This window comes from Tarenaya hassleriana, unplaced genomic scaffold (assembly GCF_000463585.1).
Source record: "Tarenaya hassleriana unplaced genomic scaffold, ASM46358v1 Cleome17, whole genome shotgun sequence".
Lineage (NCBI taxonomy): Eukaryota > Viridiplantae > Streptophyta > Magnoliopsida > Brassicales > Cleomaceae > Tarenaya > Tarenaya hassleriana.
In genome coordinates, this window is record NW_010965122.1 from 2,679,451 (window position 1) to 2,695,485 (window position 16,035).

Genomic DNA, 16,035 nt, shown 5'->3' on the forward strand with positions numbered 1-16,035 from the left:
TGAAACACTAAAAAAGTGGGCGCATATATATTCGCTTCGGATATGAGACGCTAGGGTTTTCATGGGGTTGATAAAGATCCAACGGCTGGTATTTGTTGGACCTGTGGAGATCCTACGGCCACTTTGTTGGGCTTTATTGGACCTTATTGGGCTTAAAGACCAATTATTCATTTTGGGCTAAAAAACTACAAACTGAAAGAAGGTCCAAGAGTCAATGGTGGGAATCATTTAACTTAATTTGGCTCAATATCTAACTTTAATTGATTACCATTCACCAGGATGATATACTCCAGTTTGGATCCAATTCATTCTTATAACAAAAATGGATTCGATGTTGTGATTATAGACCAAACACAAAAAAGAAAGAAACTATCAATTGTGTCACCATATATCATAAATTTGATACCTGTATCCTTTTCAAGCAAAAAAAAAAAAAACTTTAAACAAATGTTGGACATATACTTTGAAATAAAAGAGGTTATTAGGTAGCCATCACTTCACCACAATTACCTAGGATAACGGAATTATCATTTGACTCATGCCTAATAAACAGTAAACTTTTTTAAAAAAAAAGACGAACCAATCTTTTGATTTCCGTATTATATATAGATATATATATATATATTCATTTTCCAAAAAAAAAATAGTTGAATGAGTCATCACATCATATGATTAAGGCTATCAATAGAGGCTTTTAAGCAGATTTAACAAAAAAAAAACAAAGGACGGGTCAAAGTAGGTGAAGTGAGTCTGCTTTTGTCCTGAGTGAGGCCGAGTTGTGACCAAACAGCGTGATCAGACAATTCTCGAGTGTACATTATTGCAATTATGGTCTATGCAGCTTTGTTTTTTTTTATTAGAGAATAACGGAAATTAAATAAAATTGGGAACTATCATATGTACTCATTTCTATAATCATCTCGAGATGCTTTTTTGAACACTCTTGTCACTGACCAACCAAAGTTGTTCATGTATGTCCATTTATTTAACAACTAATTTTACTTGTTATTAGATTGATTGAAGAAGAGTGATTGTCATCAAATATAAGTGGCAAACTATTTTTTTTCATAATTTTGCGTATTTTTTTTTATGTTTTACCACCTCCCATTTCTTAATAATTGAAGTTATAAACAATAATTTTTGTTATTAAATAGATGTAATTTTAAAAAATTTAGGTAATTTATTTTAGTATCCGATAATTATGAAATTTGGCTGCAATTATTTAAAAAATGATGTGAGCATGTTGACTCCTGCGTATTCTTCACGAAAGTTTTTGTCACCTCATAATCACAATTATCAATTTTTTTTAGTTAATTATGCTTGTCAACAATGCTAATGTTGAATATGTGAGGAATATTTCACGGGATATTTCCATTTTGGAAGGAAATCAAATATTATTCAATGTTTACTATAATTTTTAAATCAAATTAACCTAATTCGAATCAAATAGAATAAAAAATGATACAAAGAACAAACATAAATCATTTTAAAAAAAAATAAATTTTAAATAAAGACAAATTTAATTTGGAAGGCTACACATTAAAATTAATTAATTATATATATAATTAAATGGTTATGATTTTTTTAAATCAATAAATAGAAATATAAAAACAAATTAAAAGAAAAAAATATATATCCTATTAAATATAGTATAATTTTAAGTAATTCTCTATTTTTTTTAAATAAAATAAGGATGCGTTTTCTCTATTCTAGATAAGTCTTAATACAATCTTTACGGACTTACTTTTATTTGCACTAGAGATCCTGATACTGTTTTTATTAATAGAAAATAAATATGATATTATAAATAAAAAAAGAAATTCAACAGAGAGGAATCTAAAAAGCACTGGCACGATAATAACCATAAAGTTTAAAACTAAAAGAAAGAGGAACTAAACTTATAGAAATCATATCTTCAAAACCTATTTCGTATTTTTTTTTTAATGAGCATTAAAGTTAATTAATTGTTTATGATATCCAAAATGAATATAGGACTGCGTAAAGCCTTAAAAAAAATACTAAGGATAAGCAATAAAGGTTTGGTAAAATGATAAAAGCACGGAACATTATACATATATATATATATATATATATCGAATCCAAAACTCTCCGACCGGATGCGGATTTGGAGTGGATCGGATCGGACCGGACCGATTGTAGGGCAAACATTTCAAATTTTTAGTTTTCATATTTTTTTTATATGTGGTATATAGTTAAAATTATCCGGTTGAAATTTATTTCAATCCGCCACGTTATTTATTTTAAAACTAATATATACATAGATAGACACTGTAACAAAAATGAATTTGGTTTGAATGGAACATAATTTATTTCGATTTTTCTTTCGCGACATTTTCTTTTTATTTTATATTACGCATGTTTATTATGAACTTCACAGCTGTTCTCACAACGCCAACAATAATGTATTAATAAACGAATATGGGAACATATAAAAAAAACAGAGATTATATAGCTCTTTTATTTATAATAAGTTAATAACCAATCGGAGATGTTTTTATAATATCATAAAATCATAGGATTTGAATTTGGATTGAGTGCTGAGTGGACTGAAACCAACGTGTCATTATAACGAATCATTGCAATTAATCAAACTATATAATATATTCATACGAAGATGGAGAGAGACACACATCACCTTTGTGCAAACGAAATGAAAGGGCCCCTCCACCCACTTATACGTGCTTTTCCTTTGTTTAAATCAAATTAATAAAATATATTAAAATAACCCAAAATAATTTTTTTAAAAAATGGAATACAGTGCACATTTTGATATATAATTTAACGAAAATACAATGTGAATATTTAGTATAAAGATGGTAGTAAAGAATCCGATGTAGAGATTGGAAAGAAACTTTTTGACAAATGAAGAGAGGAGTCGTTCACCAAATTCATGCACGAAAGTTTCTGTCCTTTTGTCAATATTTGCGTCAACCTCATCTGTTAAATTATTTTTTTTTTGGTAATAAAAATTATTTTCTTCCTTCCGACAAGAAATCTTAGATCTTAGTTAGATCTTCTTACCAGTTTTAAATGAGTCTTTTGTTTCCCGTCTCATATTTATTTCATGTCTTAAACCCTTTTTTTTTTCTTTTTTGTAATTTTTTTTCTATATGTACAGGTTTAAATAGCGTTTTTGTTTTCGTTAATTTTGTCTCTATATTTCTTGTTTTAGAGTTGAAAATAAAACAAAATGCATTTAATTTTTCCTCCCAATGATCCAATACTATCGTTATTAAATAAAAAACCGGCACGTCCTATCATTTGAAAAATAAAAGGTATTTGTAATTAACTTTGATTTAAAGCAACGACTAATTGCATTATCATGATAGAGTAATTTACTTGATTCTTATACTTAGCCACTGATAAATAACGTTAACTTGCTAGCTGGATATTATTGATATTTTTTGGGTAAGATATTATTGATATATTGACCGTTAGAGCACTTATTATAATAAGGTTTGATTTGTTTTTCCATTTTTCATTATGTTTTTTTTTGGTAAACCATTATGGTTTTTTATTTGTTCTAATTTGCCCCCCCCCCAAAAAAAAATCTAATGGAAGGTTTGATTATTCGGCAGATTATATGTTTCGTTTAGTGGTTTTACATAAACACAAGCATGGTGTGGCCTATTCATCTAGATATCTCAATACCATACATATATCTATATTATATATATATATATATATTTTACCTTGTATATTCTTTAAAATTCAATTATTTTTGTTTTTTTCTTTTAGAATTATTGTTGTATATATTTTATTTTTAGAAGGAAATAAGATCTTATTGATGTATTTTATATAAAATCTTACCATATTTTGTGTTAATCCAACTCGTAATCTATTTTTAGTTTGTTTTTTTCATTTAAAAATTAGATATCACGTAGATATTATTTATTCATGATCATATATATGGTTTTAAATTTTATTTTAAAATATAAAATAATTAGTTAAAATTATAAGAAATAATACAAATTTGTTATACATAATACTTAGTTTTTAAAAATATAAGTTAAATAGTTTTTATTTCGTTTATACTTATAAACACAGAAAATGAGAGAGAAAATAGCTAATATTATATTTCACTATTACTTTTAATTTAAACAAATAAAATTTGCCAAAATTTCTTTTTTTTCCCCCTCTCATATGAGGCCGTAAAGCCACTTCTTTATTTCCTTCTCTCCTGTTCACGAAAATCAAACAACTATGCGTTCTTATGAAAAGTTTAATGTTACCCATACATATGGATTTTAATCCTTTTATTTTTGATAAAATTACAACTAATATAAGGACATTTCCCCATAACTATTACCCAATAAAAATAAACTTAAAATGTTTATTCAGAAGCGTGTGAATATTCAAAAATACGTTGGCGAATTTGATAGATATTGATACAATGCGACAAAAGACCATTGTTTTCAAGATCATTATCTAACTCCAACCTTATTCATCTTCTTTCTTTTTGTGAACCAAAAATATGACAAGGCTTGTATCATCACATGGAATGTTGAGCAAAAGGCAAAAGGGTTGAGAGATAAAATCAACTTAAAAAACCAACAGCCGTGATAGACGTATATATAAGGTTTCATTATAGTTATTATTATTATTATCATCATTGTTATGATTGATAATAATAATAATTTTTTTCCTTTTGACCAAAAAAGAAGAAAAAAAAAAGAACATAATATTTACCTTAGCTTTTTTTTATGACCCATGAAGCAGCCGCTTATATTCCTTTCACTTCTGTTTCCACTCTTCGACCAGAGAGAGAGAGAGAGAGAGAGAGAGAGAAGAGATCGAAGAACAACCCGAAAGGGGAAGAAGAAAGGATTTTCTCCGGAAATCTGTCCAAGTGGAGACAAAACTATACAAGAAGGTTTCTTGCTTGTCCAAATTCACTTCTTTTATTTATTTTTTGTCTAATTATTTTTAGTGAAAAAAAATTCGGGGCTATTCTCATTCAAAAGTTTCCATCTAATTTATCCAAAAAATAATAGTTTTCCGTTTTAGTTTTTCAGCAGTTTCTGGGAAAAAATCATGACGACTACAGGTTTCTTTTCAGTAGGTAGATAAGCCATGCGTTACATGTATAAACTAAATGGACGATTATAAAAGAAATTGTGCAAGAAAATTAATATGATGATTGTATTTATCTCCGGATAATACGGGCAAATTGAAATGTAGGCTGTGGTGGTTTTTAATTTAGTATCTCCCTAATTAATATGCCAATATTTTTTATAAAAAAAAATGGAAAAAAGAAGGAAAACGTACGTAACTGACGTTCCCAGAAAACAGAGCCCGTTTAAAGCAAAGCAGACTGTGTTTTTTTTCCTTGTTCTAAAAGGCAGACTCTGTCTCTCTGCCGTGTCTACTTGCCTGCCCTGTCTCTCTGTATAATTACACCTTCGGTTACACAAGTTCTCCCTTCTCTGAAACTTGTCTGGTTCACGCATAATCTCACCCTCCCAAGAAAAAAAAACGAAAAACTCCCCATCTAGGTCTTCTGCCCTCTTTCCGCCCCTTTGTTTGCCTCTCGAGATCAATACAAATCCAAACCCAGAGTCTCGAGGTTCATCATTTGTTTGGTTTCGTTTCGGCTTCTGGGTTTGTAATATTTCTTCCAAAGTCTGAGACTTTCGATTGTAGTTTCCTGGTTAGTCTCCTGGAATCAGAGCGAGGACCTGAAGATGTCGCTGAAGCAGGCAGAAGAAGCGATGGTGGGAAATGTTAACGAGACAGAGATTGAAGCGAGATCTGAGGGCAGAACTACTGATGACGGCGGTTCGGTCTTCAGCATGAAGAGCCTTCTCTGGCATGGCGGTTCTGTTTATGATGCCTGGTTCAGCTGTGCATCCAATCAGGTTCTTTTACCGCATTTCCTTACTTTTCATCGGCTTTACATCAACGAATCAAAGACTCAGATTACATGTTACATGGGTTTTGTAGCCTTAATCGATTCGAAATTCCGTAATAGTTTAGGCTTTTCTAGTTGGTAACATGTTCTTGGTTACGTGGGGTTGTGATAATGATGCAGGTTGCACAGGTGTTGTTGACATTGCCATACTCATTTTCTCAAATGGGGATGGTGTCAGGTGTGGTTCTGCAGATATTCTATGGCATTATGGGCAGCTGGACAGCTTATCTCATCAGTGTTCTCTATGTTGAGTATAGAAGCAGGAAGGAGAAGGAGAACGTTAGCTTCAAAAACCATGTCATCCAGGTCACAAAATTACCTTAAAGTTCGATTGGATGTAACTATCATTTACACAGATTTCTACTGTAAAAAAGCTTCGATCTCAGTGTAAACGTTACGGTATATGCCTTTAATTTGCAGTGGTTTGAGGTGTTAGATGGTCTACTTGGTCCATATTGGAAGGCTGTGGGATTAGCCTTCAACTGCACGTTTCTTCTCTTTGGATCTGTCATCCAGTTAATTGCCTGTGCAAGGTCCTCATCCGTTTTTTTTCCCCGATTTTTTTTTGTCGTTCTGTAACCTGAGATTGTTCTTCACATGGTTAATCAATATGGGTTTCAATGAATGCAGTAACATATACTACATAAACGACAAATTGGACAAGAGGACATGGACTTACATATTTGGAGCATGCTGTGCAACCACAGTGTTCATCCCTTCATTCCACAACTATAGAATATGGTCTTTTCTTGGCCTCGGTATGACCACTTACACCGCTTGGTACCTTACTATCGCCGCTTTTCTCCATGGCCAGGTAACGTAATCCATCTCGTGTCCCGCCTTTAGTATTCAGCTGTATATATTTACATGGCTCGTGTAACGAAGCTTCGAGGGCTTGAAAGCATTGAAGATTACAATTTCTGAAATGAAAACGCATCTTTTTTTGTTTGTGTATATAACAGGTTGAAGGAGTGACTCACTCCGGTCCAACAAAGCTGGTTTTGTATTTCACGGGGGCCACCAATATACTGTACACTTTCGGCGGTCATGCCGTCACTGTGTGAGTACTTGTTATCTTCTAATTCTTGGGGTCCCATATGCTTTCGTTTAGCGGTCCATTGAACCAAATACGCATGATTCTTGGTATTAAACGTTCTGTCAAGCAGTGATTATAGTCCGACTTTAAGCTGAACAATCGCTATTAGCGAATTTCTATTCATTTATGTTTTCGAGTTCACTTATTCTAATCTAATTTTGTAGCTTAATGGTGATCTTGGTAAGACTGTAACGTATTGTCGGAATGAAAATGCAGAGAGATAATGCACGCAATGTGGAAGCCGAGAAAGTTCAAGTACATATATCTATTTGCCACTCTCTACGTCTTCACACTAACAATTCCATCAGCGGCTGCTGTGTATTGGGCGTTTGGGGACCAGCTCCTCACCCACTCTAACGCCTTCTCCCTCCTTCCCAATTCTCCATGGCGAGACGCAGCCGTCATCCTCATGCTCATCCACCAGGTTTCACACCTCTGCAATCACTTTGCTCATACACTCACATTTCCATTTCTTTTGTATGTTAGCGTTTTCTAATCTTGGTGATTGTTTTTTTCCTGCGGGTATATACAGTTCATAACATTCGGGTTTGCGTGTACGCCGTTGTATTTCGTGTGGGAGAAAGTTGTAGGGATGCACGATACAAAGAGCATATGCATAAGGGCACTTGCTAGGTTACCGGTGGTGGTTCCCATATGGTTCTTGGCCATCATCTTCCCTTTCTTCGGCCCCATCAACTCAGCCGTCGGTTCCCTCCTCGTCAGCTTCACTGTTTATATCATCCCTGCCCTTGCCCACATGCTCATTTACCGCTCCGCTCCCGCTCGTCAGGTATCTTCCCATGCAAAATGCTGAAATATGCCAAGCTATATACGTTAAAAGTGTAAGCCTTTTCAGTCTTTTTACTTAAAGTCTGCGACTTTTTTGCCATTTTGCGACGTGCAGAATGCGGTGGAGAAGCCGCCGCGGGTTCTCGGGAGTAGAAGCCGCCGGGGGTTCTCGGGGGCTGGAAAGGAGCGTACGTGGTGAATGCGTTCGTGGTGGTGTGGGTGCTTGTGGTTGGATTCGGGTTAGGAGGATGGGCAAGTATGACTAATTTCATCAAACAAGTTGACACTTTTGGCCTCTTCGCCAAGTGTTACCAGTGTCCTCCTCCTTCCTCCTCTCCGCCTCATTGACTCCCCTTCGGTTTTGTTCTCTGGGGATAGGTGTGTTTCCGCGCGTATTAGAAGTGTTGGGGCTAAAACAAAGAAATTAATGAACTTTGTTTATTCCTTGCAAAATGGATAAATTGTTTTTGTGTGATTGTTTTTGAATTTGCTTAGAATTAGAACTCCATTATTTGAATTTTGCTTAAAAGGAAGAATATGATAAATTTCTAAATAAAATCATAAAATCGTTTGAAATTTTCACCGAGTTCACAATTCATATATTGAACGGATATTTTGTTTCCATTACCAGAATCAGAATCCGATGTGACAAAATGAAAAACATCCGTTAAGAAATTAATACCGTATACGATAAAATAAATATACGATATGGAAATCAATACGTTACAAACTGTTATGGCTACTGGGCCGTTGCGGCCCATGTAGACGGGCCCACGAATACTTACGGACACTGTACAGTTCGGATCCAATCTTTTCAGTTCTCTGGTTTCTTCGGGATTGGGTCAGAAAGATGGATTAGCTCTCAGACTCAGGGGACAGAAGAAGGCGAGAACTAAGCCTCGTTGTACTTGTTTCCTTTCGGAAATCGTGGCATTTTGTTAAATAAATGGTAAATTTGAAAATTTTGTTGGGAATTGATTAATCACAATTATTTATTTATAGGAGTGGACATTTCGATATTCGATTCGATTCGATAATTGTTCGGTTCGATTATCTTGCTTCTATAAAATATGTTCGAATCGGTTTTTATATTATACTTGATTCGATCCGGTTTTGGTTCCGATTTTTATTAAAAAATTAGATTAAAAATAATTTCTGTTTTTTGAATTTTTTTAAAATTCGATTTTAGAACATTGGATTGTCTGAAAATTATTGTTTGAGAATTTTAGACAATTGTATCGTTTTTTTATTCGCTAAGGTTATGTTATGAAGAGCTATATCGAAACTCACACCCCTAACTATTTTTATGCTCTCCCTAGTAACTTTATACATTAATTGAATATCTTTATGAATAATATGTTGCCATAATTATTATTCAATAAAAATAACTTAAACAGTGTTTGTTTTATAACCCGGAAGTTCACCGGGTTTTTTGTCCAACTACATCTTTCAGAGGACTGGAGAAGTCCATGTGAATGTCCATCCTTGGGTTTGAACCTAACATGCTTTGCATGTTCTCTCACCACTAAACCACCCAAACTTGGGTTATTTATGCAAAAGCGTGTAAATACATACGGAGGAAGTGTGATAAAAAAAAAATTAGAAAGACACGTTGCACATTTGATGTAGACATTGATACAATGTCACGACAGAATGGTTTTCTTTTTTTTCGTAATTACAGACAATTGTTTTCAGGATCATAATTTAATTCCAATCTTATTATCCTTTTTTAAACCAAAAAGTTGTTTCAGCAAACAAAAGTATATGCTAGGCGGATCCAGAAAATTTTTGTAATAGAGACAAAAATAAAAATATATGTATATATAATACAAAAAAATTAATAAAAATATATGGTATAATTTTTTTATTTAATTAAATAAAAAATAAAATTTAAAAATGGAAAATAAGAAGAAAAAAAAGAAAAAAATAGAGGAGATATAGATTTTTTTATTTGATTTGTTAGATAACATTTTAAAATACATTCAAAATTACCAACAATAGGGTCCACAACCAAATTATAATGGGAACATTAAGTGTATTTTTTCAAAATCTTTAATAAATTTTATAAATAATTTTTTTTAAAAAAAATCATTGGGGGCCAGTGCTCCTATTCATCTTCAAGTGGATCCGCCTCTGATCACCATATGGACTGTTGAAAAAGATTGAAGGACAAAAATCAACTTTTAAAAGGAATAGTATCAGGGAGAGATACAGATGAGGCTTATAATCATTTTAGTATTAATAACAGTTATTTTTCACCTTTTAACCACACACAGACACGCACACAGAGAGAGAGAGAGAGAGAGAGAGAGAGAGAGAGAGAGAGACCAATAAAAAAAACAAAAGAGGAAGAAGAAACCAAGTGGAGACCGGTAAGTTGCAGATAAACTTTTTTTTTTGTTTAATTTTTTTCTAGTGAAAATATTTCCATACTACCCAGAATTTGGGGGGGGGGGGGCTATTCTCATTCGAAATTTAATCTTTATCCAAAAAATAATTGGTTTTCATTCAATAAGTTTCAGGGAGATTTTCATTGTAATTAATTATTAATTACAGGTTCTGATAGTGGTATGCCATGCATTGCATATATCGATGCTTCGAAGATGATTTATGCGAGATAAAGATAAAATATTTTATAACTGTATATGGAATACACAATGTTTAAAAACACTAGATGATCATCGTTATAAACATTTTCTTATCGCGCAAGAAAGTATGATAATTTCGAGTTCACACTAGTAAATGGATCGTATTACAAGCATGAACTAGAAACTAAAAACCCGTTGAGACCATAAAGGAGACATCAATTTAAAAACAAATGTACAATGTATTGATCTTTATCCGAGGTTTACTTTATCCACCGAATTACAATATCTTTTTTTTTTTAATTTCATTTCTTGTTAATCTCCTCAATCACAGCGAGGTCTATGTCAGTGAAGGAAGGAGAAGAAGGGATGGCGGGAAATGCCAACGAGACAGAGATCGAAGCGAGGTCCGAAGAGAGAACTGATCATGGTGGTTCAGTCTTTAGCATGAAGAGGCTTCTTTGGGATGGTGGTTCTGTCTATGATGCCTGGTTCAGCTGTGCATCCAATCAGGTTCTTTTTTGTTTTTAAACCAATTTCTTTCCGTTTTCTCGTCAATGAATCAACGATTCAAACTATTCTAATCGATTCGAAATTGTGTTGATGATTTAGGTTTTTTCTAGTTTGTAACATGTTCTTGGTTACGTGTGGGTGTAATAATGCAGGTTGCACAGGTGTTGTTGACATTGCCATACTCGTTTTCTCAAATGGGGATGGCATCAGGTGTGGTTCTGCAGATATTCTATGGCATTATGGGAAGCTGGACTGCTTATGTCATCAGTGTTCTCTATGTTGAGTATAGAAGCAGGAAGGAGAAGGAGAACGTTAGCTTCAAAAACCATATCATCCAGGTCATTTGAAACACCGGAATACCCGATTTTATGTATCTGTTGTTACGTAAATTTCTACTGTTATAATATTCAATGATCTTATTGTAAACGTTACGGTATATGCCTTTAATTTGCAGTGGTTTGAGGTGTTAGATGGTCTACTTGGTCCATATTGGAAGGCTGTAGGGTTAGCCTTCAACTGCACGTTTCTGCTCTTTGGATCTGTCATCCAGTTAATTGCATGTGCAAGGTCCTCACCCGGTTTTTAATTTCTTATTGTTATGTAACTTGGAGATTGTTCTTCATGTGGATAATCGAAAAGGGTTTCATTGGATGCAGTAACATATACTACATAAACGACAAACTGGACAAGAGGACATGGACTTACATATTTGGAGCATGCTGTGCAACCACAGCGTTCATCCCTTCATTTGAAAACTACAGAATATGGTCTTTCCTTGGCCTCGGCATGACCACTTACACAGCTTGGTACCTCACTATCGCCGCTCTTCTCCATGGCCAGGTAACATAGTCCATCTCTTGTCTTGCCTTAGTATTCAGCTGTATATATTTACATGGGTCGTACAAAGAGGGCTTAGGAGCATTGAAGATTACAATTGTTTATGTACATAATAGGTCGAAGGAGTGACTCATTCTGGTCCAACAAAGCTGGTTTTGTATTTCACGGGGGCCACCAATATATTGTACACTTTCGGCGGTCATGCTGTCACTGTGTGAGTACTTATTCTTATCCAATATGGACCAAGTAACTATCAAATAGGTCAAGTAGAGATTATAGTCTGATTTTCTGCAGAAAAATTGGTACTCTAAAACTCGTTTTATAACTAAATGGTGATCTTGGTAACGGTTGGAAATATGAAAAAAATGCAGAGAGATCATGCACGCGATGTGGAAACCGAGAAAGTTCAAGTACATCTATCTATTAGCCACTGTCTACGTCTTCACGATGACGATTCCATCGGCTGCAGCCGTCTATTGGGCCTTCGGGGATCAGCTCCTCACCCACTCTAATGCCTTCTCCCTCCTTCCCAATTCTCTGTGGCGAGATGCAGCCGTTATCCTCATGCTCATCCACCAGGTTTCTCGCCTCTTATAAGCACTTTACTTATAGACTTGTATTTTCACTTCTTTTGTATCATTAACGTTTCTAATCTCGGCGAGTGTTTTCATTTATAATCATACGTAGTTCATAACGTTCGGGTATGCGTGTACGCCGTTGTATTTCGTGTGGGAGAAAGTGGTAGGGATGCACGATACAAAGAGCATATGCATAAGGGCACTTGCTAGGTTACCGGTGGTGGTTCCCATATGGTTCTTGGCCATCATCTTCCCTTTCTTCGGCCCCATCAACTCAGCCGTCGGTTCCCTCCTCGTCAGCTTCACTGTTTATATCATCCCTGCCCTTGCCCACATGCTCACTTACCGCTCTGCTCCCTCTCGCCAGGTATCTTCTCATGTAAAATGCTGAAATATGCCAAGCTATATATATACGTTTAAAGTGTAGGACTTTTCAGTCTCTTTTGCTTAAAGTTTGATTCTTTTGGTGATTTTGCGACGTGCAGAATGCGGTGGAGAAGCCGCCGAGGGTTCTCGGGGGCTGGAAAGGAGCGTACGTGGTGAATGCGTTCGTGGTGGTGTGGGTGCTTGTGGTTGGATTCGGGTTAGGAGGATGGGCAAGTATGACTAATTTCATCAAACAAGTTGACACTTTTGGCCTCTTCGCCAAGTGTTACCAGTGTCCTCCTCCTTCTTCCTCCTCCTCTCCACCTCATTGACTCCCCCTTGGTTTTGTTTGTTCTCTGGAGATAGGGTTGTTTCTGAACTTTTGAAAATGTTGGGGCTAAAACGAAGAAATTAATGAACTTTTTTTTTGCCTTGCAAATTGGACAAATTGTGTGATTGTTTTATCTAATTTGGTTAAAACCAGAACTCCGTCATTTGAATTTTGCTTATAAGAAAAAATTATAAAAATTTCTATATCATATAGTGAACAAATATTGTTTCCGCTAACCATTAGAATCAGAATCCAGTGAGGCAAAATGGAAACATTCTTACTATGTTATTTTTACTTCACGTCCCATTCCATCAAACCCCAATTTTCTAAATAAAAAAAATGCAAAATGACAGTTTCATCCATCCTTGATACTCGTTCATTTAGTGTATAGATCCCTCATCTATTCCCTCTATACAATGAAAATTTTCAAAAAATAAAAATAAAAATGGGGAGAAACAAAATAAAACCCCTCATTTAACTAAAAAGTAAAAAAAAATGATCATAACTTTCAAATTTCAAAATTTTGACAGTGAGAATAAGATAAAATGACGATTTCAAGTTAGAGCAAAAGAAAAGAGGGGATTTCAAATGAGAGTAAGAGAAAATAGACAATTTTGAAATAGAACAAGAAAAAAAGAAATGATTTCGAAGGAGATTTGAAACGATTCCATCTTTTTCAATATACTCATTCCTCACTATCGATTATGAAAATAGAGAGCGAGTCATATGAATCTTATAGGATCATTTTGAAACCTTACGAATCATAGGGTCTTATGGATCATAATGAGTCGCAGGATGGCACGAGTCAGTATGATCACAGAGCCGCAAGATCGCATGGTTGCACGATCTCATCGTCAACATCAAATTAATATGGAACCGTGCAACCAGTTCTTTTAACACCGTTGACAACTTCTTCTCCGACTATACGACGGTTCGGTCCCACATGGAGAGCTCGACCGAGGATGTCTTCACAACATAGTCTCCAGACTGGGTGGGTATATGCATGTCAAAGGTACCATTAACCCACCATTTTCTTGTCTCGTATTGAGGAAATAAGAAGAGTTTTAATTAGTATATAATTTACATATTAGTGTATTTTCTATTTGAATTGGATTAAATATATACATGTAAAATAATATTGTATATTATTGATAATCAAATGAATTTAAATATATAATTTAGCTTTCTCTAACTAAAATTACGAATTTCAATCCTGCATATGATAAGGAATATATAAATCCAACCCAAATAAAAAACACGCTTGTATCTACATTTTATATCAACTTAAACTCTATATATTTCTCAATACTTTGAACCGGTCCGACCCGTTTTTAAACGAGTTAAAATATTCAGTTCGAATATTTTAAGTGTCAGTACAACTCAATCTATAACAATAGATATATTCAAATTAACCACATAAGTTATAAAAACTAAAAAAAAAAAGAGTTCAGAACGAAAATGTTTTCATCCATATTTAAAGTAACTACAACCGCTTCTTATATATATGTAAACCTTCAATACAAACAGCTTGTCTTTGTTTTCGTGTTCAAAGAGAGTGTCGACAACAAAGATTAGGGGTGTGAAAATGATTGGACCCAAACCCGTCACAAACCCGAAGATTTATGGTTCGGATCGAACCCAACCCGAAATATATTAGGTTTAAAATCTTAGGACAGAAGCCCTGCCCTATGAGGTTTTTCGGGTTCACATCGGGTTTCGGCCTTTAACATTCAAAAAAATCTTTAGTTTTTATGTGGTAATAAAATGTATTTAAATAATTAAATTATTATATTTTTCAATTTGAATAATTATTTGAAATTAATGATATTGTAATTTTGAATATAATGTATATTAAAATATTACATCCTATATTATTTAGTATGAAATAAATTTTTAATTTTTTATATTATATAAATTTTTAAGTTTTTTTCTATATATGTATGTATATATATATATATTACAACACGAACCCTTCCGTAATATATATATATATATACATATACATGTATATATACCTATATATTCATATATATATATATAATTGAAACATTAATCTGTCAGTCGACCCCGAACCTGTTTTTGAACATCTTTTTTGGGTCGGATCGATCAAACCCAATAGATAAACGAGTAATTAAGTCCAAATCCGTAAATTTTACAGATGGGTTCGAGCGGATAACAGGTCTCGAACTCCTAAGTCTAGACAAACAAGTTGATAAATTAGGTTTTAATTTTTTTAGGATAAAATGTAAATTGAAAAAATATATTTTATAAAAATAAAATTACTAAGCCAGTGGGCTGGCCGTGGCCCATCCAAGATGGCTCGCGGGTTCATTGACTCGTGGTGCGAATATACAGACTTGGTTAAAGATTGCAAAGAATTTAGATTGCTGATACAAACAGGTCTAACCTGTCATTGATCCGAATACTGATTGAGTAAATAAAGATTCTTGTGAAGTCGGTATGCATTTTTCTTAAGCACTTTGCATATATAGATACTTCAAAGATGATTTCTCTGAGATAAAGATCAAACATTGTATTACTGTAACTGAAATGTATAATGTAAAAAAACATTATAAACTCTTCTTTGTGCAAGAAAATATGATAATTTTTGGTACCTACATATAACATAGGAAAAATGAAGTATAGAGCTTTGGTGGTTTTAATTTACTATATCCGCATATGCCATTTTGTTTGCCTCTCGAGATCAATATAAATCCAAACCCATTTTCCAGCAAGAGTCTCAAGGTTGATCATTTGGTTGGTTTTGTTTCAACTTCTGGGTTGGAGTATTTCTTTCAAAGTCTGAAACTTTTGATGCAAACAAATTATTATAACCCGTAAAACGATTAACCTCGGCTGGAAATACGTCTCGACCGTTCTTCTTTGATGATCGAGAATTCGATTACAAGTAACGTAAACACTATATATGTCACAATCCAAATGCACTACTCTAGAATCTAGTGTTTGCTCTGAGTTTTCTTGTGGATAAGATGTCTCTATATTTATCC

At 33.9% G+C, this 16,035-nt stretch overlaps 2 protein-coding genes across 2 annotated transcripts; both read left to right on the forward strand.

The window, feature by feature from the left end:
* The first annotated feature begins 4,716 nt into the window (after nt 1-4,716).
* Nucleotides 4,717-8,295, forward strand: LOC104810082 (auxin transporter-like protein 4). The gene is made up of 9 exons (XM_010536271.1): nt 4,717-4,894; nt 5,665-5,879; nt 6,053-6,238; nt 6,353-6,465; nt 6,563-6,746; nt 6,895-6,992; nt 7,245-7,452; nt 7,561-7,830; nt 7,971-8,295. Exons 1-9 carry the CDS (start codon nt 4,732-4,734, stop codon nt 8,163-8,165), a joined length of 1,632 nt encoding a protein of 543 aa, XP_010534573.1. The 5' UTR covers nt 4,717-4,731; the 3' UTR covers nt 8,166-8,295.
* A 2,449-nt stretch (nt 8,296-10,744) lies between these two features.
* Nucleotides 10,745-13,028, forward strand: LOC104810081 (auxin transporter-like protein 2). The gene is made up of 8 exons (XM_010536270.2): nt 10,745-10,915; nt 11,068-11,253; nt 11,370-11,482; nt 11,572-11,755; nt 11,869-11,966; nt 12,124-12,331; nt 12,440-12,697; nt 12,816-13,028. The coding sequence occupies exons 1-8, from the start codon at nt 10,745-10,747 to the stop codon at nt 13,026-13,028; spliced, it is 1,431 nt and encodes a 476-aa protein (XP_010534572.2).
* The last annotated feature ends 3,007 nt before the right edge of the window (nt 13,029-16,035 follow it).

Coding starts and splice junctions, on each gene's coding strand:
- LOC104810082 (XM_010536271.1), top strand. CDS start 4,732: ATGAAGCAGCCGCTTATATTCCTTTCACTTCTGTTTCCACTCTTCGAC. Junction 6,466..6,562: donor CAGTTAATTGCCTGTGCAAG/GTCCTCATCCGT, acceptor CAATGAATGCAG/TAACATATACTACATAAACG. Junction 6,993..7,244: donor GGCGGTCATGCCGTCACTGT/GTGAGTACTTGT, acceptor ATGAAAATGCAG/AGAGATAATGCACGCAATGT.
- LOC104810081 (XM_010536270.2), top strand. CDS start 10,745: ATGTCAGTGAAGGAAGGAGAAGAAGGGATGGCGGGAAATGCCAACGAG. Junction 11,254..11,369: donor TCAAAAACCATATCATCCAG/GTCATTTGAAAC, acceptor TTTAATTTGCAG/TGGTTTGAGGTGTTAGATGG. Junction 12,332..12,439: donor TCCTCATGCTCATCCACCAG/GTTTCTCGCCTC, acceptor AATCATACGTAG/TTCATAACGTTCGGGTATGC.